Genomic DNA, 26684 nt, shown 5'->3' with positions numbered 1-26684 from the left:
GGAAGCTGGATAATGCTAATTGTTGACAGGTAGAGATTTACAGAACCCCTCTAAGAATGTCAATTGATACTACCATTGTAGAGGGCAATACTGAAATACCAAGATGACATATCCATATCCTCCTTAAAGTAGTAACTCTGTCAGTCCATAAGGGGACATTAGTGAGAATAGCCTTTGCAGGGTTATTTTGATGGTGATAGGGTTGTTGGAGTCAATCTGGATGTCTGTTCCTGGGAGCGCCAGTAGTTAAAATGTGGTAGGTGCCCATCATGAGGGACAAGTCTTCAGTTAGAAAAATATACTCAATATGTGTATAACAGCAAAGTGCTGAATGGATAAAATCAACATTGAAATAAATTAAAATATAGGCACACAAAATAATAATGCCTTTGCAAGAGCATAGACAGAAGATATGCATTAAATACTTTTAAATGTTTATCTGTGATCAAGAAAAATAGGAATAAGGAATAGAGATTTTTTTAAATGTTAAAATACCTGCCTATTGCTGAAAATTTGAGATGTAATAAAATATAGAGAAGCAAGCATTTTAAAAAACCATAGTTCTTCTACCCCGTGCTGCACACTGACATGTCGATGTATTCTATGATGGATATTTCAAGTCCACATAGTTAAATACTTGTACATATTTTGTTTACATAATTAGGTTGAGCTACACATACAATTTGTCTCCTTTTCTCCCCTAACTTTATGCTGTGTTTATTTTTCCATGTAACTAAATCTACTTTGAAAATATATTTATTAATGGTTGTGTAAATTTCATCATAGGCATATTCTACATATTAATGTATCATGACAAATTTAACAAATTATTTCTTGTTGGAAACATTTGTTATTTCTAAGCTATTCTGTTATTTATTTTAAAATTATTTATAATGTTAGGATTATATGCTCATCATCTTTCCTAATAAATCTTTATGTATACTTCTGATTATTATTTTCTTTAGGTAAATTCCTAATAATTTTATTTCTGGGTCAAAATGTACAACAACTTTAAAGCTTAGTACATTTATTAAACTAAATTAACTATGGAATAATTGTAGCCATTGCTTCTTAAACTTCTGCATGTTCCTAAAATTATCATCTGATAAATGAACAATGGATTCTATTTATTTTTTGTGTTTTCCTCCCTTGGATTATTTTTATATTGTTCAGGAAAGGAGATGAATTTTAATTAACAAGCTGTATCACATTTTAAAGATTTAAGACTGTTTCTTTAAATGTTTGAGCATTCCTATTTTTGTGATATTTTACAGTCTTTTCCCAAAATTCATACTCGAGACTAGTTCTTCAAATTTTGGTGTAGAAACAAGTCTTTTCTTCCTCTCAAACATTGGACTTCCTCTTCCATTAAAACATTGGACTTTCATCTCTCAAAGCTGATTATTTTGATATTTACCTCCATGTCTCCAAATTATGTGTTTGCCTTAATTAGAATGTCATGGACCCCCCCCCCCCCCAAGTTTTAGCCGTATTTGCTGACTTCCCACTCGAGAACACTCAGATGTAGCCGTCTGTACTCCCTTTGCCTCCCTCACACTTGTTCCTCTCCCCCTCCTCCCATCTTCCCGCACGATCACATTGTACTTCCAGTTAGGTCTGTGGTCAGTGTTTACATTACCAGACCGTGGAACCTCATTCACAGCTGAGTTATGTGATACACTCTGGTAAGAAACCTTTCCTGTACAACTTTTTATTTTTTTCCTTTGAGCTAATAATTGTTTTCTCCATTTATTTTGTATTCTATATACTTATCACTAATTCAATGCTATATTCATGGCCAGTTTTCTAAACTTTCATGCAGATGTTCAATCATATTCATTTTTTTCGGTTTCCTCTCCCTGTGGAAGCCTTTTCTGGGGCCATCTGGCCTGGTGTACTCGGGACCAGTTTCCATCCATGCCAGTGACAAGGCTGTCATCCTGGCATCTCACCAGAGTTCTGCAGATCCCTTTACCTTTTTTCTGTGTTGGAGCCCTTGTCTCCTGGATCCAGTGCCTTTCTTTTCTTTGTTTATTCTTATTTTTATAAAGCACATTCTCTAGAAAAAACTTAAGGGAGGATCTATGGGAGGTAAATTTTTGAGACACTGTGCATATCTATACTTGTCTATATTCTTTTATTACATTTAATTGGTTCTTTATTTAGCAGGTCATAGGATTCCATTTTTTAATATTTTCCTTCTGGATCTTAATAGTAGCGTTTTATTTCCTGACAGATTGGTATGCTGTTGAGAAGCCCAAAGTCATTCTCATTCCTGACTGTTCATGTGTGACCTTAATTATTTCTTTCTCCATCTCCTCCCTGAGAGTATGTAAGCTATTTCTTTTGCCCCTAGAATTGTAAAATCTTATGTGCTGTGACTTGGGTGTGTGTTTATATCCATTGTGCTGGGATAGGTAGAATTTTCTGTTTGAAAATATTAGTTCTGGGAAATTTTCTTGAATTAATTCACTGGCATTTATCTCCCCTCCATTATCCTCTAACTCGGGGGTATCAAACTCATTTTCACCCAGGGCCACATCAGCCTCATGGTTGCCTTCCAAGGGCCGAATGTAGAACTTCTTGCCCCTAGTCAAGGAGTAGTTACACTTATACAGTCCTAAAATTATTTCGACCCTTGGAAGGCAACCACGGGGCTGACGTGGCCCCTGGTGAAAATGAGTTTAACACCCCTGCTCTAACTTCCCACTTTTTTCCTAATTTTTATCTAATTCATTTTTGCCCTTTCTGGGAGAATTTCTTAATTTTACCTTCAAACTTTTCAAATGAGGTTTTTTCCTATCGTATTTTTAATTTCTAAAAGCTCGGTTTTTATTGTCTGAATGTCTTTTAAAATGTATAATGCTTTATCCTTATAATAAGGTAATATCTTTTGTTTCTGTTTTTTTTATTTTCTGTTTTTGTTTTTTCTTCTCCCCTGCATAGTCTGTTTTTTGTATTGCTTGTTTTGGTCTCTAGCTTTCATTTTAGGGATTTTTCTTTTTTTTGCTAATCTTTGGTGTTCTGCTCATATTTAAGAGCCTGGCTTAACATCTTTATATTAAGCACAGGTGTGTGGATGAGGCTTTTTGACCTTGAGTTTCACAAGGGAGGTAAAGCTAGGTCGTTCATTTTATTTGAGCTTGTTAGATTCCCCCCCCAAAAAGGTTTCTCTGGTCTAATGTTGAAGTGAAGTCATGTTGCATTTTCTTGGAGTTGAGCAGGGAAAATGGGTAGGGTTCTCAAAATCTCACGCACATACATTAATTGAATCCCTCTATTCTTATTGTGGTGTAGTGCCTCTCCCCTCATGTGTGTCTCAGTTTTCTCAGGCCAATTCTTATGTGGAGAATAAACCTCCCGTGTTCTGCCAGGTGGAAGGGAGGCAGTTGCCAGTCAAGAGGGAAGGGATTTAAGGATCTCTCTGCTCGTTAAACAGACTGCCAATCAATCCTTCTTACTCAGGTGCCCTTTTCATTCCCCCTTCACTTCTTGACATACCTAATGTTGCCAATTCCTCACCCTGTTGTTTTAGAGGAAGGAGTTATTCTACTGTGTCAGTTGGATTGGTCCTCTGCATCCTCCGTTGTTAGCCTAGGACTCAGTGGACCTTGTTCTGCTAAATGGGTTGATTCTGTCACATTCTCTCCTTTGTTCTCCATCTGTGTGAGTTTATGCCTTTTTATGACACTTTCCAGTAAGGTTTTAGAAGGGAATGAGAGTAAATGGGTGGATTCAGTCCACTGTCTTTACCAGCAGTAGCTACTCTTTAATCAAGAAATTTCTTTCTTTTTTTTCTTTAATGGAAAGGTAGGGGGAGGAAGTAGGTCTGATTTCTTTCTTTTCCTTAAAGATTGTATTTATTTAGTTTTAGAGGAAGGGGAAGGAAGGGAGAAAGAGAGGGAGAGAAACATCAACCAGTTGCCTCTCTCACACCCCCAACTGGGGACCTGGCCCACAACCCAGGCATGTGCCCTGACTGGGAATCGAACCTGAAACTTTTTGGTTCTCAGGCCAATGCTCGTTCCTCTGGGCCAGGGCAAGAGGTTTCTTAATATAGCCCTGACCGATGGGGCTCAGTTGGTTAGATGTCATCCTGCAAAGTGAAAGGTCACTGGTTCAGTTCCTGGTCAGAGCACATGCCTGGGTTGTATGTTCCATCCTCAGTTGCCGCATGTGCCAGAGACAAACCAATCGATGCTTCTCTCCCTCTCTTTCTCCCTTCCTTCCCCAAACTCTAAAAATAAATAATTAAAAAAAGAGGTTTCTTAACCTAAGTAAAAATTGTCTGTCAGATGGAAGAGTGAAACCATATTATGTAAAAAGTAATGAATGTATAGATTTGGTTGCTTGTCCAGGACTGTTCTCATAGAACTGGAATCTGACTTCTAGTCTGAGTCAGTGGTTAGCAGATGTGTATTGACTGCTTAATGAGTATACCACTTCACTGGGTGCTACAAGAGCTAAACCAGGATAAGTGTAATGTAGATTTCAAGCTTAAAGATTTGTTTCCAGCTCTGTTCTACATGAGTTAACTTTCCTTCCTTATGGTCTGACAAAAGCACAATTAGCAGCCCCATGTAACTATCACTTAAACAAAAAGCAAAAGAGAATGAGAACTTCACCAAAGTTGATTTGATATTGTGGGTGAGAGAGACAGAATTTTAAGCCTTGCTCTACAGTGCCGACTTTATGGGAAGGAACATTTTAGCTGACCTTGAGAGTCAGGAGTAGGCAGAACATCTCTGCTGACTCTTGCCTACTCTAACAGAGTATTTTGAATATAGTTGAGATTTCCAGTAACTATTATAAAATGTACTCTTAAGAAAAGCAAAAAAGATGTGCCATAGAATTTCAAAGAAAAAAAATCACATGTTGTTGAGAGAATGCTTAGTAATTTTGAGGTAAATTGACAGCCATACTGGACTTAAAAGGTGGGTAGAGTTGTTAACTGGCCAGATTGTTTGTAATATGTTTTGAGAACTGGTTAAAGAAGCTGAAAAAGGAGATGGAAGCCAAATGGCAAAAGATTTTGACTGTTGAAGAGATGAAATAATTATCTAAACAATGAAGTAAAGCAGAAGGTTGTAGAGGAAGGGAGTAAAGTTCTGAAAGGTGTACTTATGGAGTCTGACCTGCAGCAGTGCCCACCGACTGGTGCCAGTGAAGGGAAGAAGTGGAGGTCCTCCATGGTTAGCAGCCGTTCCAATACGTCTTTGAACAGGTCCCTCACATTTTCCTGAGTGTGTGTTGGAGTTGAACTCTTAATTACCAGTCTCGTGTGGTACCAATTGAATTGACTGGTAAGGATTTTTTTATGTTCTCAGTTCTATGGTAATTGCTATAAGGGGTACAAAATAAGCCAAAGATTTTGAATTTTTCATGGAATGTAGAGTCTAGTAAATCGGGGGAAGGTGAAAGATGGCCACAGGACCTGGAGTAGCTATGAGTGATGTCACAGAAAGGGTAGCACTAAAACTGGTTTGAAGGATTGGGTGAAATTCACATGCACGACGGCAACAAAGTGAACCAGTTTGAATGAAGATACCTTGGCAAGAAGACATGCAGGGACGATGAGGAACTTGGTGTAAAAGAAATGAAGAACTAGTGTTGGTAGATTAATAAGAAACATGTAAGGTGGGAATTTAGGACCCAGTCCTAATGGGCCTTTAGAGATGGGCCAGGCGATTTGAGGTAGGAAATAAAAAGATAGAGAAGGCTTAACAGCAGGGGTTTATATTATTAAAGTATACCTCAGGAAATTTAGTCTGGCTGCGGTATTCATGGATTTGGGAGAAGAAACTGGAAAGAAAAATGAGTGTAAAATTCTGTCACAGGAAACAGATGTGAGGGCTTAGAGTATGAGGTCACTGACAGTAGGGATAGAGAACACAACTGAAAGATTTTGATGAAAGGATTAAAAAGAAATTAGCACCAAATTGTCAGAAGCTGGGAAAGAAAGAATCAAAAGATTAGTCTATGCATAATGACTCTGAGATTAGAAGCACATATATTTGTAGAGGGAACAGATAAGCTTGGGTTTAAACATACTGAGTTTTAAATGATAACATAAACCAAAGGCATATGTTTTTAAACTATGACTTTGGAGCACATTTAAGAGACCTAAGGTTTGTTATCTATCATCATTCTGTAGAGAGTCAGGACATGACTTTAAATTCTGCTTCTGTCTAGTTCTAAATGACATAACCTTTGCAAATCAGTCTAGTTCTCCTCTCTGAAAAAGGGAAAAATAAAATTAGTAGCTATTTTCTTATTTATTGTGGGCTGGACAGCACTTCCTGTGAAATAGGTCCTACATCATCTCCATTTCACAGATCAGCAATCCGAGGCTCAGGTAGTTTGTACGGCCTAAGATCACACAGCTAGAAAGTGACAGAGGAGTTTAACCAACGGCTGGCTGTCTCCAGAACTGCTGCTTGTAACCATTTATGCAATGCTGCTGTCACTGTGCCTCACCACAACATGCATTTTCCCTCTTTTCACAGTTAAGCTGTCTATTTATGAAGTGCTTACTGAGTGCCATAGTCTGTGCTAAATGCTTTTTTATGTATGATTTTGCTTAATCATCTTATAAAAAGAGAAGTTGCTACAATTAATGTTTACATCTTATAGATGAGGAATCACTTAGAGAGTACCATAAGTTACTTTCCCAAAGTCAGGTCACTGGGAAGTAGCAGAACTGGAATTTATTCTTTAAATCTTTCTGATTTCAGAGCCTATATGATTTTTTATTATTAAAAGTCACTTTGAGGATCATTTTCTCTACTTTAAGGCGTAAAGCAAATAGTCTTTAAGTAGCAGTGACATTAGTGTTAGCAGCAGCAGAATAGCACAAAGGTGGCATGTGAAGCCTCAGAGCACATGAACTGTCCGAGGGAGCAAACTGAGAGAGAGGAACATCCTACAGAGGCGGTTATGAGGGATATTTATCATTTAGGAGCAGTATGAGGGAGAGAAGTCAGAGAAGCATAACAATAGTTTAGAAAATTTAGTATCTGGAAGCCTGAGGAAGTAATTGCAAAGATTCGAGACGTCAGTGGTGTCACGTGCCACATAAAGTTTGAAAAGGATAAGGGCATTGGTCCAGCAAACTGCTACTTGTGCTGAGATACCAGCAGACTGAACCACCGTCCATCCAGCTGGGAATTTTCCTCTTTTCTCTTTGTTTAAGCTTTTCTCACTTCTCTATTCAAGAAATCATCATTTCAGCCTCCAAAAAACATCTCTCTCAAAATATCTGCCCTCTCCTCTCCATCCTCACTGCTACTTCCCCAGTTCGGGAAATCTTCACCTCCTGCCTAGATTTCTCCAGCAACTTCTCAGTTCTTTCTGCTTCTTGACTTACTCCACCACCAGCCCATTCTTCATTGTGCAGCCAGAGTGTTTCTAAAAGACAAATGAAATCAGGTTTTCTTCTTAAAACCTGTCCATGGGTTCTCATTGACCTTAGGATAATGACTTAGTATGGCTTATGAAGCCCCATAAGATGTTTTCTTTCCAGTTTTCAGCCTCATCTCATTATTACTGCTCTAGTGATGCTCCACCTATGCCAAACTTATTTCAGTTTCTAGGACCCATCACGTGCTCTGGGACTTAACATATGCTGTCCCTTCTGGAACAGTTTTTCCTTCTCTCCCATCTTCTCTCTTTCCCTCTGTCCCTCCCTCACTCCCTCTAGCCATTCCTGTTCCTCATCCTCCAGATTTCAGCTTAAGTTTTTACTCACTCTGAGAAGTCTTTTGAGTTCCTTCTAGTTAGTTCTCCTGCTTTACATTCCACAGCATCTCCTGCATCCATCAAAGCTATCACTACCCTTTTTTGTAACTGCTAGTTTAACTTTCTGTCTCTATCTCCAGATTGTAGGCTGTTTTATGCATAATTTATGGTCGCTGTCATTGCTAACCCCAGCACTTAAAACAATGCCAAACCTACAGTAGATATTCAGTAAACACCTCTCAAATAAATGCTGTGAATGAATAGATGCAACGTGTAATTGAGGTGGATTTTATGAACCTCACAGTTTTCTCTAGGTGGTGGGGGGCAGGATGAGGGTGAAGTGTGACTTCATTTTCCTTCTTTTTCAATTTTAAGATGACTAATGGATAAATAAGGCAGGTTTAAAAGAAGAAAAATCTTGATTTAATTACAACATCTTACAGTTATGATTATTACCATCTTTTAAAGGGGTAAACAATTAAGCAAGGAAATCACGATGCCCTTAACCTTTTCAGTTTAATCATCAGTAGCATTCAAATTGGGTTATTATGAATGGAATATTTATCTATATAAATGTGTCAGAAAAAAAATAGTATCACATAAGTAATTTTCTTGTCATTTACTATGAATTTACTTTTTCCGTGCTCAGACTCCCAGACATTCTTATAAGCCATGAAATGACCCTAGTCATTCACATCTGTTCAAAATGTTTTTTAAAAAGCTTATCTTAACAGTAGTTACAGGGGAAACTAATGTTCCTGTTATCTGCTCCCATAAGAACCAACTGCCATGATTCTGCCTTGCCAATTCTCTGCTTCATGACCCAGCACGGTGAAAATTTATTTACTTTGCTCCTCTGAGGGCATTTACAAAAGTTTTCCTTCCCTCACTTCCCTTGCCCCATAGCTTTACGGTGTCATTCATATTACTGCTGACCCTTGGAGGGAACAGGAGAATATCATACCCATGCTTTAAACCCCTAAAGGCACATAGGCAGTAGTTGAAACGTGATGGATTCAGATAACCAAATGCATAAGTGCATAAGTATGCAGGTAAAACTGAGGACTGCGGCCACCGTCCCAGCACTGGCAGCAACAGGGAACACCAGTGGAGTCACTCTTCCTTTGGGCTACCTGGACTTGGGGCCAGGAGAGGCTGTAAGCAGAGAAAGGTGTGAAATTCAGAATGAAGGAGATGGAATCATAGTGATAAAGCCCTGACACAGGAGCAGAGAGAGTCCGACACAGCTAGTGAGTGCCCCCAAACACTAGTTCCAGCCATGTGTCAGCCAACTAGGAGATTAGTTTACTGTCAATTTCAGGATCATTTAAATAATATAGCTTATATTTAATATAAATCATAGGGTTTTTGTTTTTTTGCTTGCTTGTTTGTGTTTTTCACTTCAGGTTTAATAAGATGACGGTATAAGCTCCAACTTTTTTTGGAGTTGGGTCTTTCTAAAGCTGCACACAAGAACTTCACTAGTTCTAAGTACCTTTGGAGCCCTACTACTAACAATAACCTTAAGCGTAATAACCGTGTTTGTAGCTTCTCTTGTTCACAGGTCTAGGAAAAGCCTTAGATTGCTTTCTCTGTGTCTCTGAAAAAATACTCTAAACACAACGTATTTTTTTCCCTTCTACATCTAGGTCAAAGGGCAGGAGGAGAGCACAGTTTGGCTGCGTATATTCTCATTTACTACATAATGACCTACTACCTGTCCTTCTCAGCCTCCCTTTAAATCTAAAGCCAGTATATTCCTCAAATTTATAGGATTCTTTAAGTTTTTCATTTACACATAAAAATGTTGGTTGCTCACATTTTCCTAAGGATTTGGAGTTATTAAAAATCCTAAGCTTTATGATAACATTTTTCACATGGCTTTAAATGCATTTTTAAAGTAGAAATAGAAAGTTATTTTCCTGTAGCTTGCAAATCTATTTTGAAATTAAGGTTTCTTACATGGATGTTTTTCAGACAAAATAGTATGTTAATTGAGCATCATTGCTCTCTAATTTTAGTTTTACTGCTTCTTTTTCTTATTTTTATTTTCAGCTTTCCAAGAAATACGGAGTCCATGTTTGTGGTGAAGGTGGAGAGTATGAAACATTCACTTTGGATTGCCCTCTCTTTAAGAAAAAAATAATTGTGTAAGATATCTTTTCAACATTTTCTTTCATTAAATGTAAGTGTTGGAAGCAACTTAACGTTAAGCTTGAGGCAACTTTTGTTGGGAGAAATAGAACATGTCCTCTAAGTTCACAAACACTCAATTTGTTTAATACCAGGGAAGTTGCCGGTGTATCTAAATCAATACCTGACAAGATGAGGCCTTCATAGAAGGCTATAAACTTTTTAGACATCGCACTTTCGTTTACTTGCTGATTACGGCCTGCAGTAAAACTGGTACCTACACACTGACACTTTTATCCTCTCATGAAGTGTGAATTGCCTGTATTATTTACCTTTCATTACAGCTACATTTGATAAACGGCCACATTGGCAGTCTGTGGGTCCCATTGACTTCATCCTCTTTCTCCTTTTGCTTGGCTTCAACAACATAGAATGGTAACATTAAACATTTCTCTCCAATTATTCGGGTTGTTTTGGAAACAAATTTTGTTTTTAAGTGAACTCAGTTTTTGGTGAGCAGTGTGATTTCTTTGCTATAAATTGTTAAAATTAGTGCAACGAAAAACGAACTTTCTCCAGTTTGTTGCATTATCATCTGTACTCTCATTTGTGTCACTCTTCTCATATGCTAAGAGAGCATTTTGTCTGCTTTTCCTAAGCTCTTCTGCTGCTTGGAAAAGACTGATAGAATTAGGCTTGATTTCAGAAACTCATCTAATGAAAGGTTAGAGTTCTGTATTGAACAGACAACTTTAATATTTTCAACACTAAGATGTGACTTCTTTGTACATAATAATAATGAAGGAAGGAGAGATCTAAGAAAATTAACAACTTTAAGTGAATTTTCTAAAAAATGTATTTATCTAGTGAAACGTGGCTAAGGCATTTTTATTACCATATGCAATATTCACTCACTCTTGCTTCTTTCATTTTTTCCTAACTTTTTTCCATTAGTAATTATCAACACAATAATACTTTATTTGACAAATATTCATCAAGTACCTATTATGTCCAAGGCTTTCTTCTGGGCACCACTGGTGTTCAGTCAGTTCCTGCCACCCAAGCGTGGAAGGAAGACATATCTGTATATGTTATGCTACAAGATACTGAAGGATAGGAGTCACATGAATAAGTTCATAAATGGAACACATTTCTCAGGCCATGATGACCACAAAATAGTTCATGAATGAACTGCGCACAGGTATTTTTTCTATGAAATAATACTCTGGTTATTCAAGAAAAGCATTTGCATGCAAGGATGAAAATACAATCTAATTGCAAACTTGCAATATATTTACTTATTAATATGGGACTTATTATTGCAGCTTAGAAAAAATGATATAAAAAATGCCAAAGAATAATGCTTTTCTTGTTTACTTGACAAGGTGAGGTCCTAGAGTACCCAGAAGACTTTGAGGTTAACCTAGAATTGTGAGGCATGCGCTTCTTTACACTACATTACCAGAATGTCCATTTATCATAGTACTTGAGACCTGGAAAATGCATGTTGCTCACCTCCTTTTGTAGACAAGAAAAACTAAGCCTGACTGACACAATGGCATGAGGGGAATTGGTCGTGCTAGTAAAGAGAACAGGTGTCAAGTGAGGGGTATTAGAACCCTCTAGTGCCAAAATGAGCTGTTCAGTTCACCTGAATGTTCAGTTACTGAGGCACCTCGTGTGGGTGGGACTGTGCAAGATGCCACTCTGCTCAGTTCTTCCTGCGAGAATGGTCAGGCAAATCAGCAACACATGGTGAGTGCGACATACAGCTGTGGACCTAGGGAGCGCCAGGACAAGCTCCGTCTTTGTATTCTTACTCATTCGTCAGTCAGTAATTCGATTCTAATGCTTACACATCTTCTTTGCTTTTTCTTCAAAGGTTCTGCCTCACCTCAGCTTCATTACTGTTTTACTTCATTCCTTTTCCCTAGATTTCCTTCCCATTTCTCCCCACTTTGCTAAATCCTGCCACTCTTAAGGGCTGCCATTGCCTCAGCGCTTGTTCTCATACCTGAACTCTCACAGCACACAGTTGGCACTAACACGTGTTTGTTAAATATTGTTGAATTAGCTTAACGTTTATTGTTATTTATTTTTATATATCCTATATGACTTTTATGCATTCCTATTTTAGGCTATAACTAGAGGGTTAAGTTGGCACATATCCTAGTTTAAAAAGAAAAAGGATGCCACCTACTATATACAAAACCTTTGCTCCTCTTTAAAATAGAAAATGCCCGTATCATACCCGCTGATAAATGTGGTGATATGACTGAATATGCACTGCACATTCTAAAACTGAATGTAAATCGGTTATTTTATTTAGAGATAATTTTCCATATTGTACAATTAAAATATTTAATTTAGTCCCTATAACTGTTAGTTAACAATTGTCCATTAATAATACTGGATCCTGTAACTCAGGATTCACTGTTGGAACAAATTTAACAAATTTTTGTTATATTTGATGTAATATAGTTAGCATACAACTAATTGATTATCAGAAATTCCATTTCAAGTGTCTGATTCAAATTTTTTATAAAAAGGGGAAGATCACCTATAAAAAAATAAATGTTTACATGCAAAAATGATTTAATTATAATCAGGAATTTTTTTAAACACAAATTGACTCTTTTATGATAATGAAGAAATTTAGAGAAATCAGTGTGGTTCTATCAGTTTGTTATGAGATACATTTTGCCTCAAATTCCAACTAATGTTTTTATAATCTTGTAGGAAAGATTGGTATAGCAGTCTTTTGAAGTAATTTTTTTTGAAATTCTAACTAGAACATTTATAAATCCACTTTTCATATCAATTAGTATGTGATTACTCTCCTGTAGATACAAATTTTTAGATCAGAAAAATGAGGTTTTTCCTGAAGATCCTTGCTGCAAAGAATTATAGTCTGGCCTGTAAGAGAAGTGAACAACTGTAGGTCGTCAACTAAATAACCTTTTTTATTCCTCCATACTTTAAATATATAATATCTCAGAAGAACTAAAATCCTAATGTTGTATTAATAAAAATGATACTTTTCTTCTCTTTGTTAATGAACACAAGGTTTTAACATCAGTATTCGATACGACGCGTTTCCATTTGAGTTGTCAATATTACTATACTACTGCTGCAGAGTTACTACATATGTATGTATGGATGGATGGATGGAAGGAAGGTTGGATGGAATAATGGGGAGAGGGAGAGTAAGAAAGGAAGGATGAAATTCTATTTTAAAAGATCATGTGCTCATTTTTCTATTCCTATTCCTATTTTCTACCCATTTAAGATATAACTCAGCACAGAGCATGATAATGTGACATTAACAGTAGGAACAGTGAGTGGAGTACTTCCCTTACTGCCTTCTCACATCTATTCTTTGTCACCTGGGAGTTTATTTAAATTTACACACTGTTCTTGTATCTAAGTTTTCAGATCTATAAAGCTTTACTAGAGATGCTATATGGTGTTATGGTATATATGTGTGGATTTTTCATATAAATGTTATACATTCAGTATGCATGTAGGAAAAAGTATGTATTTATGCAAAGATAAGTAATGGAAAACCAGTGTTGGTTTGTGATAGCTTCAATAGATAGTATGTAAATGTGAAAATACTCAACAAACTTAACTATACATCTATTTGTTTGTTTAACAAAGGTCTAATAAATACCAGGCCATGTACTCTGTACTAAGCCAGTGGAAGAGATGGGGTAGGCGGGCAGGCAAACAAAAATCAGCAACACTTGGTCCCTCTCTAAGAAGGAAGACGTGTAAACAAAGGCATAATTATATAGTGGATGTGTTGTGAAGGGCTATAAATACAGTACCAAGACACATCGAGGAGCAAACTGGCCCTGTCTGAGGATGTCAGGGACAGTTTCCCACCAATGACATTGGAGATGTCTGTGAGGATGTGAGTCCACAGGGAATATCTGTGTGCAGGTGCCTTTTTAGAGGAGAGGGAGGAATCAAGACCATGGCTGAGTCTCAAAAGATAATATCAGTGTGTGTGTGTGTTTGTTTGTTTGTTTGTTTTGAGGTGAGGAATAGAGCCTGACCTTAACACCTTGGGAGCATGGCATCAGAGAAGAGAGACATAGACCTGACTCAGCTTCCCTTTTGAAATTGTAGCTAGGGGTGGGCTAGCACATCAGTGAAAGGGAACACAGGCCAGCTCTGGGCTACAGAGAAGCCTCGCTTGTAGAAGAGGTAGTGAGTACACTTGTTACTTGTACTGACAGGGAAAGAGGAGGAGGGTAGCTAACTGGAAAACATTTTTGTTGTGGCATAATTGATATTAACTTTCTGGGTTACTCTAAGGATATCACAGCAGATTCTGCTCTTACATTTCAGGGAAATACGTGAAACAGACAGAAACCAGAGATCCTTGAAAGTTGAATTTCAGATGATAGTTTATGAAAGAGAAATGAGCAATAATGGCATTATTCTGTTTGAATCTACAAAAACAAAAGAAAAAGTTCATTTAAGAGCTAGACTCTCCCAGTTGACTCTGGCTTTGTCTAGTGAGTGAACTGGTGTTGGCTAATTAGAGATTGTGGATTTAATAGTATCCATAAAAAGAGTATTCCTCTTTGTTTAGTGCTCAGAATGTTATATATTTTCTGTGGATAAAAACCTTGATTTAGAATAGAGTATTTACATCAATTAAGTGAGCTATTTGCTATCAACCTTCTGTTTCTAGTGGAGATAGGAAAAGCCTGAAATGCTTTCTACTGATATAGCATTGGTTGAATTAATTATACTTTTGGGGCACTCCATTATCAAGGATATCAAAACCACGCTGCCTAGATTAGGCATAATTAAGGCTCAGGGTCAGTTTCCAAGGCTAAGATCAGGAGCAGAGAGATCGAAATTTAGTGTAAGAGTGAGATCGTACACAGGAACTGGAATTTGAACCTAAATGATGAGCCAAGATGGGACCAGGACAGGCAGCTGTGGGGTAATTGGAGAAACAGCAAGACTGGGGCTCCCAGACCAAGAGGGGTCTCGCCAGGAGAGCTGGTGGCAGAAAACAAGGGGCTTCTCTTTATTTTCCCTTCTTCCTCCTGCACATCACACCTGGAGGCCGCCTTTGGTTGATGTAGCCTATGAAGGCAAGTTATATCTGTGTGTTAGTATCATGACTCTTGAATGACTCTATATCAATTATATTATCAGTTATCTCCCTTTTAATTTCATAGAAGCCTTTTTTATTTTATTTTCCTAAGTACTAACAGGATGCATATTTGATACTAATAGTTTATGATGGTAATTGACTTTTTTATTATCATGAAACATTTTCTTTTTACTTCTGGTCTGTTAAGGGGAAAGTAAACAGGTTTTGCCATGAAAAGTTAGTATTTTGGAGTCAAATATTTGGAGTTTTCTTCCATTGCCACTAAATAACTGCATTTCATAAAGGGATTCAAAAAACATCTTATGTTAGTGGCAAAGAATCAAATAAAGTAATAATATATTTTACTGTACTACAATGGGTAGAAAGCTAACTACGTGTTAATATAAACGATGGAGCTAGTTTCCAAGACATTTAAGAAATATGAGGAATTTCTATTTTTAAATTTCAGTTAAAATGCAAAACACTATTGCTTTCTTAATAAATAACAATAAAAATAATTAGTTATTAGACATTCACACATAATCTTAGCTATTCATATGTGCTTTACAGGGAATCTTTGATAAAAGTTAGGTTAATTTGCATGTATCCATATGGTGCCAGCAAGCAGTTCATACCATTTTACCTGAATGTGGTAATTACTGTGTCAGGCAATCAGTTTTAATAGCAATGATATTGCAGTGTGAAGAGTTCACCTAGAGCTTAAAACCATCACCAGTACTGCTTTTGTAAAGGATAATTGAGATTTTGTGTGAAACACTGAATGAATTACCTCTTGAAAATGAAAAGAAAAATGAAGATAAAGCACTATTGTTTAATGGTTAGCCCATACCAAGCAAATTTTTTAAAATGAAATTGAATAAGGAGTTTTAAGCCTCAAAATTGTTCAGAGCTTTGAGTGAACCTGAAAGTTAAACTATGTGTCCTCATAAAAATGAAAAGTTTTTTACCTTTTTTTGAAAGTTTAGTATCCTTGATCCTTCTCCCAATTAAATATCAGATTATTAAAAATTGGTGTTAATTACTAAATGTTGTATACTAGTGGAAATAAATACAAAATGAGAAAATGAGAATTTTTGGGGTCTTCTCCAGTCATAGCAGTAGTGATTTGACACAGTTTATGTAGTAAATAAATGCATTATAAAATTTTTGTATTTCAGAGATTCATCAGAAGTAGTCATACATTCAGCAGATGCATTTGCACCTGTGGCTTACCTGCGCTTTTTAGAATTGCACTTGGAGGACAAGGTGAGTAAACCTAAGATTCACAGTGATTTCAAGAGACAATCACTGAAATTGGTTCTGTATATATAATACTATTGGGTTGGCCAAAAAGTTAATTTGGTTTTTTCCGTAAGATGGCTCTAGTAGCACTTAGTTGTCTTTAACTTCATTCAAAACAGTTTTGTTAGTTCGTATTGTAACAGCTGTCATATCAACATGCATTTAAAAACATTATCAAAATTGGTGAATTTTTGTGTAGCCTTTTTCATATTGAAGATGGAAGAAAATATGTAATATTTTGCCAAATTATGCTTTATTATTTCAAGAAAGATAAAAGTGGAACTGAAACACACAAAAAAGATTTGTGCTGTGTATTAAGAAGGTACTGTGACTGATTGAATGTGTCAAAAGTGGTTTGCAAAGTTTCTTGCTGAAGATTTCTTGCTGGACAATGCTCTACGGTCAGATAGACCAGTTGAAGTTCATAGCAATCAAATTGAGACATTAATTGAAAACAGTCAATGTTATACCACATGGGAGATAGCCAACCTACTCAAAATATCCAAATCAATAAAGTTATTGGTGAAAATGAAAACTGTTTCTTCTATCTTACAGAAGAAACCATGCTGACTTTTTTGCCAGCCTAATATAACAGACAAAAGGGTAAAAAATGATTTTATCATTAGTGAATTTTTTCAGATCCTAGATCAATAACTAAGAATTTTGCAAATGTTTTTTTTAAAGATTTTATTTGTTTATTTTTAGAGAGGGAAGGGAGGGAGAAAAAGAGAGAGAGAGAAACATCAATGTGCGGTTGCTGGGGGCTGTGGCCTGCAACCCAGGTATGTGGCCTGCCTGGGAATTGAACCTGCGACACTTTGGTTCTCAGCCCATGATCAATCCACTGAGCTACGCCAGCCAGGGCAGAATTTTGCAGATGTTTATAGTTTTCACAGCACTACATGATGCTAAAGTTTTTACATTTCTAAAGCATTTGTAGTTCAGATGAAAAGGGAATCATACTTGGTCTGTTCAGAAGGTACCCAGTCATGTAACATGAAAACTAGAGACATTTATTGAAGAAGATACAAAATACAAGAAACATTGTACACAGGAGAGTGATGCCTCAGTCCCCTTCAAAGTAGGCCCCATGGAACCTCACACAGTTCTCCCAATTACCATCAGCTACCCCTTCATGTTTTCCTGAATCTCATTGATGGTCTGAAATCTCTTCCCTTTCAAAGGTGATTTTAGTCTGGGGTAAAGCCAGAAGTTGCAAGGCACCAAATCTGGGCTATAGGGGGGCTGAGTCACCTGGGTGATTTGATGTTTCACAAAAAATCTCTGCGTGAGACGTGACACCTGAGTGGGCACGTTGTCATGATGAAGCTGCCAGTCACCAGTTGCCCATAGCTGTGGTCTTCTGAATCATCTGAGTAGTTTCCATGGAAGAATGTTCAATTCAAGCTTAATGCAAAATTCGATGCAGATTCATTGCTGTACTTAGTCAGTCATTTTGAACGTGATGGCCACAAGTACACATGCTCACTCAGTAGTGTCTACCATCCCTACTGACTAGTACAATGAAGTTGTCATTGTTTATGTGTGTGCATTCCAGTCTACTCTCCTTGGCTGCCAGGTTATATCAATGTCTCACAAACCATTATCTTATTAACAATGGCTTCACTTTTTCTGGACAGACTTCGTATATACATTAATCAAAAAGAAGATAAGATAGTTTATAACCAAATATTAAATTACCTAGTAAAATAAGAATTCGATAGTTGTCCATAAGCCTTAGGGAAAAGGTTTGAATATGAATTGAATTTTTATCATGCAAAGTTTAAGAGAGAAGGAAAGGAGAAATAAAAGCTTTTCAAAAATATCCAAGGGAACAGAAGTACAAGTAAAGATGGAAAATGAGGCAGGGGTGTGATAAAGAGTTTTATTTTACGTACATTGATTGTCACGATACAGCAGAATGGAACTGTGTTGTGGAATAGGTAAAGATCTGGATTAGCCCCTTTGATTCAAAGGTGTGCTCCTTGAGCCCTGGCCCACATGGCTCAGTTGGAGCATCATCCTGTAACCAAAAGGTTGCTGGTTGGATTGCCAGTCAGGGCCTGCCCAGACTGCGGGGTCAATCCCCAGTTGGGGCACATGCAGGAGGCAGTAGATCGATGTTTCTCACATCAATGTTTCTCCCTCTTTCTCCCCACTACCCTCTTTCTCTCAAATGAGAAGAAAATAAACCTTTAAGTAAACAAAACAAGACAAAAAAAGTCTGATCCTTGAGATATAAAGGATTGGAAACAGTCTTCTGCATCTTTAGCCTTCTATCACCAAGTCTCGAGACATGCCCACATTTGTATACATGATACAGAATCTGTAGAATCAAGAGTATTAATGAGGACTGGCAAAGGAAAGGACAACCTGATAGCCCCTGAAATCTCAGCAGGAAGAGAGTTTCCAAACCAGTGAATAAGTATTGCTGTCCTTCAGAAAAATTCTCCAGAAAAATTAGGATAAACAGGATTGAAAATAGATCATTGAATTGGGCCGGAAGATGACACTTGGTGACCTTTTAGCAAAAAGCTGGTAACCCTCAAGAGAATCGAGTTATACTCTCCAAACATCCTGCAGATACACTGAAAGGAACCCCTTCCTTCTAGGGCTCTGATGCTTTTGCTGTCATGTGCTCACACAGAAAATCAAAACCCCTAATTCTTGCCCAGACGCGTTGGCCCTTACATGTTCTCTCTACGTAAATAGCTTATTATTCACCTTGTTTTGGTCTTTCATTGGTTTTCACAGTCCCGTTTTCCTTCTTGCAGAAAAGAATGTTACTTCTTTAATGTGGGATATTTACTGACACTGAATAAAAATGGTGCATTTCCTTTTTTTTTCTTTTAGGCGTCCCCAGTGCCTGACAACTGCAGAACATCCAATTATATACATAATTCTTAAAAAGCATTTTCGAACATTGTGTACTAAGCTACCATTTTAATATAAAAAATTACATAGCATTTTCTCAATTACTATGTCCAGCTTTTTCTCATTACATTTTTATCTTCGGAAGAAGTTATAGGACCATTGATTAATTGGAGAAATGTGAATGCCTTGTTCATTATATCACCATGTTACTCAGGATTCACTCTGACTTTGGTTACCACACCCCATTTGTGTCCTGTATATGGTATGTGTCCTGTACTATTTTTTTTTTACTGTTGCTGCATTTACAACCCTCACTTCTGTGACTTTCTTTTTTGCTTTTATCACACTAGTTTATTTTCTTCTTTGTCTCTTTCCTGATCTCCTCTCTTCCAGTAGCATCATGGTGTAGAGCCATTTGAAAATGAGAATGAAAAGGCAATCAATTTATTTAGCCAATCAGGTTTATTCTGTCGGGTGTCACCCCAGTGTTGTGTCATTTTTTTCAATATATGCATTGTTTCAACATTATTGGGTGATCAGAAAAGCTGTCATTAACTCATGCTGGTTATTTTATAATTAAATTTTTAAAAACAATTTTTCAATATTAACTGCTGATTTTAGGCAATTTTTTTTTAAAAAAAAAACAGACTTTTAGAGCAGTTTTTGGGTTCACAGCAAAACTGAGCAGAATATACAGTTCCCTGTCTGCACACAAAGTCTACTCATAGTTGACATCCCCTACCAGAGTGGGGCACCTGTTACAACTGATAAACCTACAGTAACACATCATAATCACCCAAAGTTCATAGTTTACATTTTAATTCTCTCTCTGTTTGTTGTACATTGGGCAGATGCATAATGACATGTATCCATCATTACGTATTGTACAGAATATTTTCATTTCCAAAAATGCTTTCCGTGCTTCACCTATTTACTGCTTAACCTTGTCCCAAACTTCTGGCAACCATTGATCTTTTTCTAGTCCCCATAGTTTTGCCTTTTCCAGAATGTCATGTAGTTGGGATAATACAGTATGTTGGCACTTTGGGGTTGTCTTCTTTCACTTAGTAATGTGCATTTAAGGTTCCTTCATGTCTTTTCATGAGTTGTTGGTTGTTTTTAAGTGCTGGCAATATTCCATTGCCTGGATATACCAGTTTATCCATTCACCTACTGAAGGATGTCTTGGTGGCTTCCAAGATTTTGCAATTAAAAATAAAGCTGCTATCATGCATCCAGATGCAAATTTTTGTATGAACCTAAATTATGGGGTTTTTTTTACTCTTTTTGGGTTAAATATCAAGGAGCACAATTGCTGGATTATATGGTAAGAATGCTTAGTTTTACAAGAAACCACCGTCTTCCAAAGTGGCTGTACCATTTTGCATTATCACCAGAAATGAATGAGAATTCCTGTTGCTCTACATCCTCGCCAGCTTTTGGTGCTGTCAGCATTTTGTTTTGCTATGTTAACAGGTATGTAGTGGTATCTCATTGTTGTATTAATGGCATTTTCTTGGTGACATATGATGTGGAGCATTTTTTCATGTGCTTATTTGCCAGTTCTCTATCTTCTTCGGTGAGGTGTCTGTTCAGATAATTTGCCCATTTTTAATTGAACTCTTTTTTCTTATTGAGTTTTAAGAGTTCTTTGTATATTTCATAACATTGTTTACCAGCATTATACAGGGTCCAGCACAAATAATGCCCCTTTTTTATTATAAAATCTTTTATTACAAAATCATAAGTATGCACTTCTGTAACATAATATCACACTCAACCATATCACATGACATTTTAGGTGAAATGTTCAAATTGCTCTCCGTCTCTTGTGAGATGTTCACATACCCTGCCAACCACACTCGATGGTGTTACCTCTGCCAGACCCCGTATTTTGCAAACATGTTCTCTAGTCTATGGCTTGTCTTCTCATTATCTTGGCAGTCTTCCACAGAGAAGTTTTAAATTTTAATGAAGTCCAGCTTATCAATTATTTCTTTCATGAATCATGGCTTTAGAGTTGTTTCTATAATATCATTGCCAAACCCAAGGTCATCTAAATTTTCCCTTGTGTTATCTTTTATACATTTTATAGTTTTGTATTTGACACTTGGGTCTGTAGTCCATTTTGAGTTAATTTGTATAAAGGGACATAAGGGCTGTGTCTAGATTCTCTTTTTTTTTTTTTTTTTTTTAAGATTGGTTTATCCTTTTTTTTTTAAAGATTTTATTTATTTATCTTTAGGGAGGGAAGGGAGGGAGAGAGAGAGGGGGAGAGAGAGAGAGACAGAGAGGGACATTAATGTGCGGTTGCTGGGGGTTATGGCCTGCAACCCAGGAATGTACCCTGGCTGGGAATCGAACCTGGGACACTTTGGTTCCCAGCCCGAGCTCAATCCACTGAGCTACACCAGCCAGGGCTTTAGATTCTCTTTTAAAAGATGTGGGTGTCTAGCAGGTCTAGCATTTCTAGCATCATTTATTGAAAAGACTATCTTTTCTCCATTACATTGCACTACTCCTTTGTCAGAGATCAGTTGACTATATTTGTGTGGACCTATTTCAGGATTCTCTATTTTGTTCCATTGATCTTCTAGTCTGTTTTTTCACCAATATGATGATGTCTTGATTACTGTAGTTTTGTACTATGTCTTAAAGTCAGCTAATGTCAGTATTCTTACTTTGTTCTCCTTCAATACTATCATCTTTCCCTGCAAGCATTAGAATTGGATTGCTTATATCCACAAAGTAACTGGCTGTGATTTTGATTAGGATTACATTAAATCTGTAAATCAAGTTGGAAAGAACTAACATTTTTAGTCTTCTTACCCATGGCCATGGAATATCTCTCCATTTATTTGGTTCTTGTTTGATTTCTTTCATTGGAGTTTTGCTTAAACATTTTTTTATCTTCATTGTTATAACTTCATATGTTAAATGTTTCCTCCTTTGGGACTCAATATTTTTTTGCAAATACAAGCTCTGAAGTTCTTACTGTGGATCCAGAGGGAATTAATGAGAGTTTCTTCCCCAGAAATCCCATTTCATACCACTGTCCTGAGTAAAACTTTGCCCAAGTCCCAGTCCCTGAGCCCACCCAGATATTGGAGAAGGGGATGCTGTAGAAGGAAAACGAAGTATAATCAACAAAAGAAAGATGAATAAATAATAGAGGGCAAAAATGACAGATACTCTTCCACATGTTTTATCAAAATCACATTGTCATTTCAAACTCATATAAACAAATGAATTAACACTCTATCCAGAATAATAGTAAGACCTCAAATGCAGTATCTTGACTACCAGCCTGAAAAATCTATTGCCGAAACTCCTTTAGTTTTCATTTATTCTGTAACACATTTACAATCTAGCTTGACCGCATTTACTCTTTTTTTAGTCTTCCCAGCTCTTAATTTTTCCTGATAAAACTGGCCATCATCTCTTTGAAATTCACCCTCTAATGGTTATATATCATGTTATTATTCTGACATAAGTTCTGTCTCAAGATTCCTTTTATCTCCTTCACTAGCTTACCTGCTTTTTATCTTCACCATGTATGTACGCCTCCAGTTATTTTTATGGCTCCCTTCTTTTTCAGTATTTTCTCTTTCCGGGATTTTGTCTTTTCCAACAAGTTTGCTTTTCACTTCCATGCAGATGACTCAAGTCAGTCTCCTTCTGTTCATTCTACTAATAGCTACTTTTTTCCTTAACTTGTAATCAGTATTTCTGATTAGCTGTTGGGTGTGATTGCCTCTATCGAGCTCATGTGTACAAACCTTGAACTCATTTTCCCCTCCAAGTATACTTTTTCCCTGCTTTTGTTACTTAACCCTACTGTTTTACCCCTAGTAACTCAGGCATGGAATATTGTCATCATCTCTTACAGATGTCTCTCTTCTGCCATGTACATTCAGTTGCTACTAGTCCTTTATTAGCTCTAATATGTGTCATACTATGTCACTTCCATTTCCTTCTCTCTAGTTAAAGTTGTATCCTGATCAAACTTTTCAACAAGATAGAACTTAAGTGGACTCCTTGCTTTCATTTTCCCCATATTCTATTCCAGTAGCATATTGATTTTCCTTTCTAGTTTTGTTTCTGCATAAAAATCCATAACTCTGTTATATTGTTTTCTAAATAAAGAAGGTGCTTAGCCATGAACTAAGACCCACCTGAGCTGCTGCCATGCATCTTACTTCAGTCTGGTTCCCAGGACTCCCCTCCACGTATCCTTTTGTCCAGTAATGTAGAAGCACTGGATACTCTCTTACAATATTTCCTGCTTCTCTCCTCCCTTGCTTCAACTTATTCTTTCTTCTCTTTCTTTCTGCTTCCATTTTTTAACTGTTTACATCCTGCCCATGAGGTTGAATTCAAATACTCATACATTTAGCCAAACCAGATGGCCCGCCCTAACACTTTGTTTCTTTTGTTCTTGTGACAAATAACTTAATCAGCTTTATGTTATAGTTGTTTAAGGGCTTAATATATCTACTAGGTTATAAATTTCTTGAGAGCTGTTCTTTTCATATCTTTATTCCCTCTGTAATAGCTATTAGCTCTGCAATAAGAATTTTTAAATTTGACATTATTATTTTCATACTTCATTTTTTTCTTCCTACAGAATTTTATAGACATGTACTTCCATTTTATGTTGCATACCATTTAATGAAAGTCATTTTCCTCTTTGTTTTTCTTTTATCTTATAGTTGGAGAAAAATGTCCCAAGCATACTGAAATGTAAAATACAGTCTTTAGAAAGGTTTTCCATTTAAATTTATCACTAAGATTTTCACTTTATATATGATGACCCTTAAACTTTCTTACTGAATAATTAATTTGTTTAAAATTTTCCTTAAGTTAAAATCTTAAATTATTTATGTGGGTATATCAAGTATATCACCTAAACATGGGATCCCAAACAAAATAATGGAATAATGGAAAGCTCCAGGTTAAAAATGGAAACATATATTAAAATTTCTTTGGTGGCCCTGACTTTATTGCTCATGGCAAACTTCATGCTAAAGTGTACCATACATCACTACAGTGACAGGCTTGAGAAAATGAAAAATACAAAACTTTACATAAATCAACTAAAAGATCATATTAAAATGCCTAACCTTTACAGAAGAATCAAGACTTTTACTTTTAACTATTCAGCTCTTTCTTCCTTATGTAGTAGTTGTTTCAGATTTTCAAACAGCTTTATGAGAAGTAATATTTCAAATTAATTGTTGGCAAAGCTATCGCATTTATAAAGAAACAAGGTTCACAGAAATTTAGCCCCAGTTTTACTAATGTATCCTATTAACATTTAGCATTTAATTTTGTTTTTTATTAAAATAAACTCATGAGAAAATTATATATTATATAATTATAAAAACTAACACTCCTAGAAATTGTAACTTTTAAAAACACTATATTCTCATGGCCCATTTTTGGCTTTTTCATTTTAGTTTGCTTTATTTGAAAAATATCAAGTATATTTTTAAAATTATATCTTTAAGCCATTCTGTGCTTTTATTTTTCTTTTTACTCCAGCAAATACCTATGAGCACAGTTTTTAACTGTTTTAAAAACAGTTAAGCCTACATGGAATTTGTGACAAATATGAGCAAATTGCAGTGTAGTTATAATTATAACTTTAAATTAAAGTTATTATTGTACCCAGCATTACTATTACGGTGACAGATATCACTGGTCTGGCTAATCTGAGGTTATGACCATAATGTTGATTCAGGTAAAGAGTGATGTCTAAGATATGATCCTGTTTTTCAATAAATACTGATGAAGGCATGAAGCATACACACACACACACACACACACACACACTTGAATAAGGATCGTAAGAGGTGGGCATATAGCAATCAGGCTGATAATACTGGTTTCTTTGTGGAAAGTGGGCACGGAGAGGGAAAATACAGAGGAGCTTAATTTTTTATAATTTCTGACTTGTTATAATTGGCATATAGTTTTAAGTTTAAAATATTTGATTAAGAAAATTAACTGAGGTGAAAAGGAATAGTGTTGTGGGTTCCAACGATAAATACTTTAAAAAGTTATTCTACAACATTTTAGTAGTCTAGGTAGAAAGAAACATACTAGGGCCCTTTAGAGCACAAGTGAAAAAATATATATAATGACCAAAAGGATTTGAATGGCAGGACTCTCAAGCACATTGTACACAGGAATTTGCTCTCAGCGCTCTTCCAGCATGTAAATTCAAAGATACCCTCATGGAAACATACAGCCACTGCCTTCATTCCACCTCAGAGATACAGGGGTGGGCAAAGCAGGTTTACAGTTGTGAGTACACAAAACACAGAGTCTATTCTTCTATTATTATTATTATTTATTAATTATTGTACTATTTTCCATACAAATAATTGTAAACCTAGTTTTGCCCACCCCTGTATTTTCTTACAGCAGAGACAAGGAAGGAGGAAGATAAAAGATAATTTTTATTTACCAACTCTTGGTTTAGCACAACTTTCCTACCCCACCCCTCTCCCCATCTTTGCCCTCAGGCTAAAGAGAAAAAACTGTTTTTGTAAAAGGGAGTAAGCCATTTAGCAGGTTTTAAAACCTAATTCCATATACTTTAATGATATAACTTGGGATTCAGATGGATTTTGGCCTTAGGTAGCACTGAATTGCTACTTCTACAAATGGTCATTGGAGCAGATTAATAAATTAAACATCAAAGGTGGGACAACTGTAGCTGAACGATAGATAGATAGATAGATAGATAGGCATCAAATTCACCTAAATTTAAATTGCTCCTTGACTAATTCCTGTCCCAAGTGCATGGATTTCAGTATTGGCAACAATGAATACAGCACTCTGTCAGCAAGTCTGGAGGCAAAGTGGGCAGTGGAAGAGGATTTTTGAACCTAAAATCTGTGGTAGACTAATCAGTTTAGGGGAGGATAATAAAAGTACCCTGTTAATTGATTTCCTTCTCTGCTTTCAAACTGTAATTGACTTTTTTCTTTAAAAAATGTACTTAGTTTTAGAAAGCAATTTATCTGCCCTACAATCCCCAATGATCGCTTTGCTGGATAGAATAATCTAGACTGTAGGTCTTTACCTTTTATCACTTTGAATACTTCTTGCCAGTCCCTTCTAGCCTGCAAAGTTTCTTTTAATAAATCAGCTGACAGTCTTATGGGGACTCCTTTGTAGATAACTATCTGCTTTTCTCTTGCTACTTTTAAGATTCTCTTTATCTTCAACCTATAGCATTTTAATTATGATGTTGTCTTGGTTGTTTCCCTTTGTGTCCATCTTGTTTGGGACTCTGTGCTTCCTGTACTTGTATGTCTATTTTCTTCATCAAATTAGGGAAGTTTTCTTTCATTATTTTTTCGAATAAGTTTTCAATGGCTTGCTTTTTCTCTTCTCCTCCTGTCACCCTGAGGATTCAGATGTTGGTACTTTTGAAGTTGTCCCAGAGTCTCCTTGGTCTATCCCTGTTTTGTTTTGTTTTGTTTTGTAAAGCTAAAGAAGTTCATAA

The 26684-nt window shown here is 36.4% G+C and overlaps 1 protein-coding gene across 4 annotated transcripts in view; it reads left to right on the top strand.

The window, feature by feature from the left end:
• Nucleotides 1-26684, top strand: part of DPH6 (diphthamine biosynthesis 6) — a 185785-nt gene that overhangs the window by 140085 nt on the left and 19016 nt on the right. The window contains exons 7-9 of one of the 4 annotated variants that reach the window (XM_028508105.2): nt 9793-9887; nt 16168-16255; nt 19145-19466. In XM_028508105.2, the coding sequence (XP_028363906.1) occupies nt 9793-9887; nt 16168-16255; nt 19145-19198 (237 nt within the window). In that variant the 3' untranslated portion in view covers nt 19199-19466. Of the gene's footprint in view, nt 1-9792; nt 9888-16167; nt 16256-19144; nt 19467-26684 lie in introns of those variants that run through there. The other 3 variants (XM_036031478.1, XM_036031494.1, XM_036031489.1) reach the window with 3 other exon arrangements.

The sequence above is a fragment of the Phyllostomus discolor genome, chromosome 1 (genome assembly GCF_004126475.2).
Source record: "Phyllostomus discolor isolate MPI-MPIP mPhyDis1 chromosome 1, mPhyDis1.pri.v3, whole genome shotgun sequence".
NCBI lineage: Eukaryota > Metazoa > Chordata > Mammalia > Chiroptera > Phyllostomidae > Phyllostomus > Phyllostomus discolor.
The sequence above is the reverse complement of the archived record's forward strand: the minus strand, read 5'-3'. Positions and strand labels throughout refer to the sequence as shown.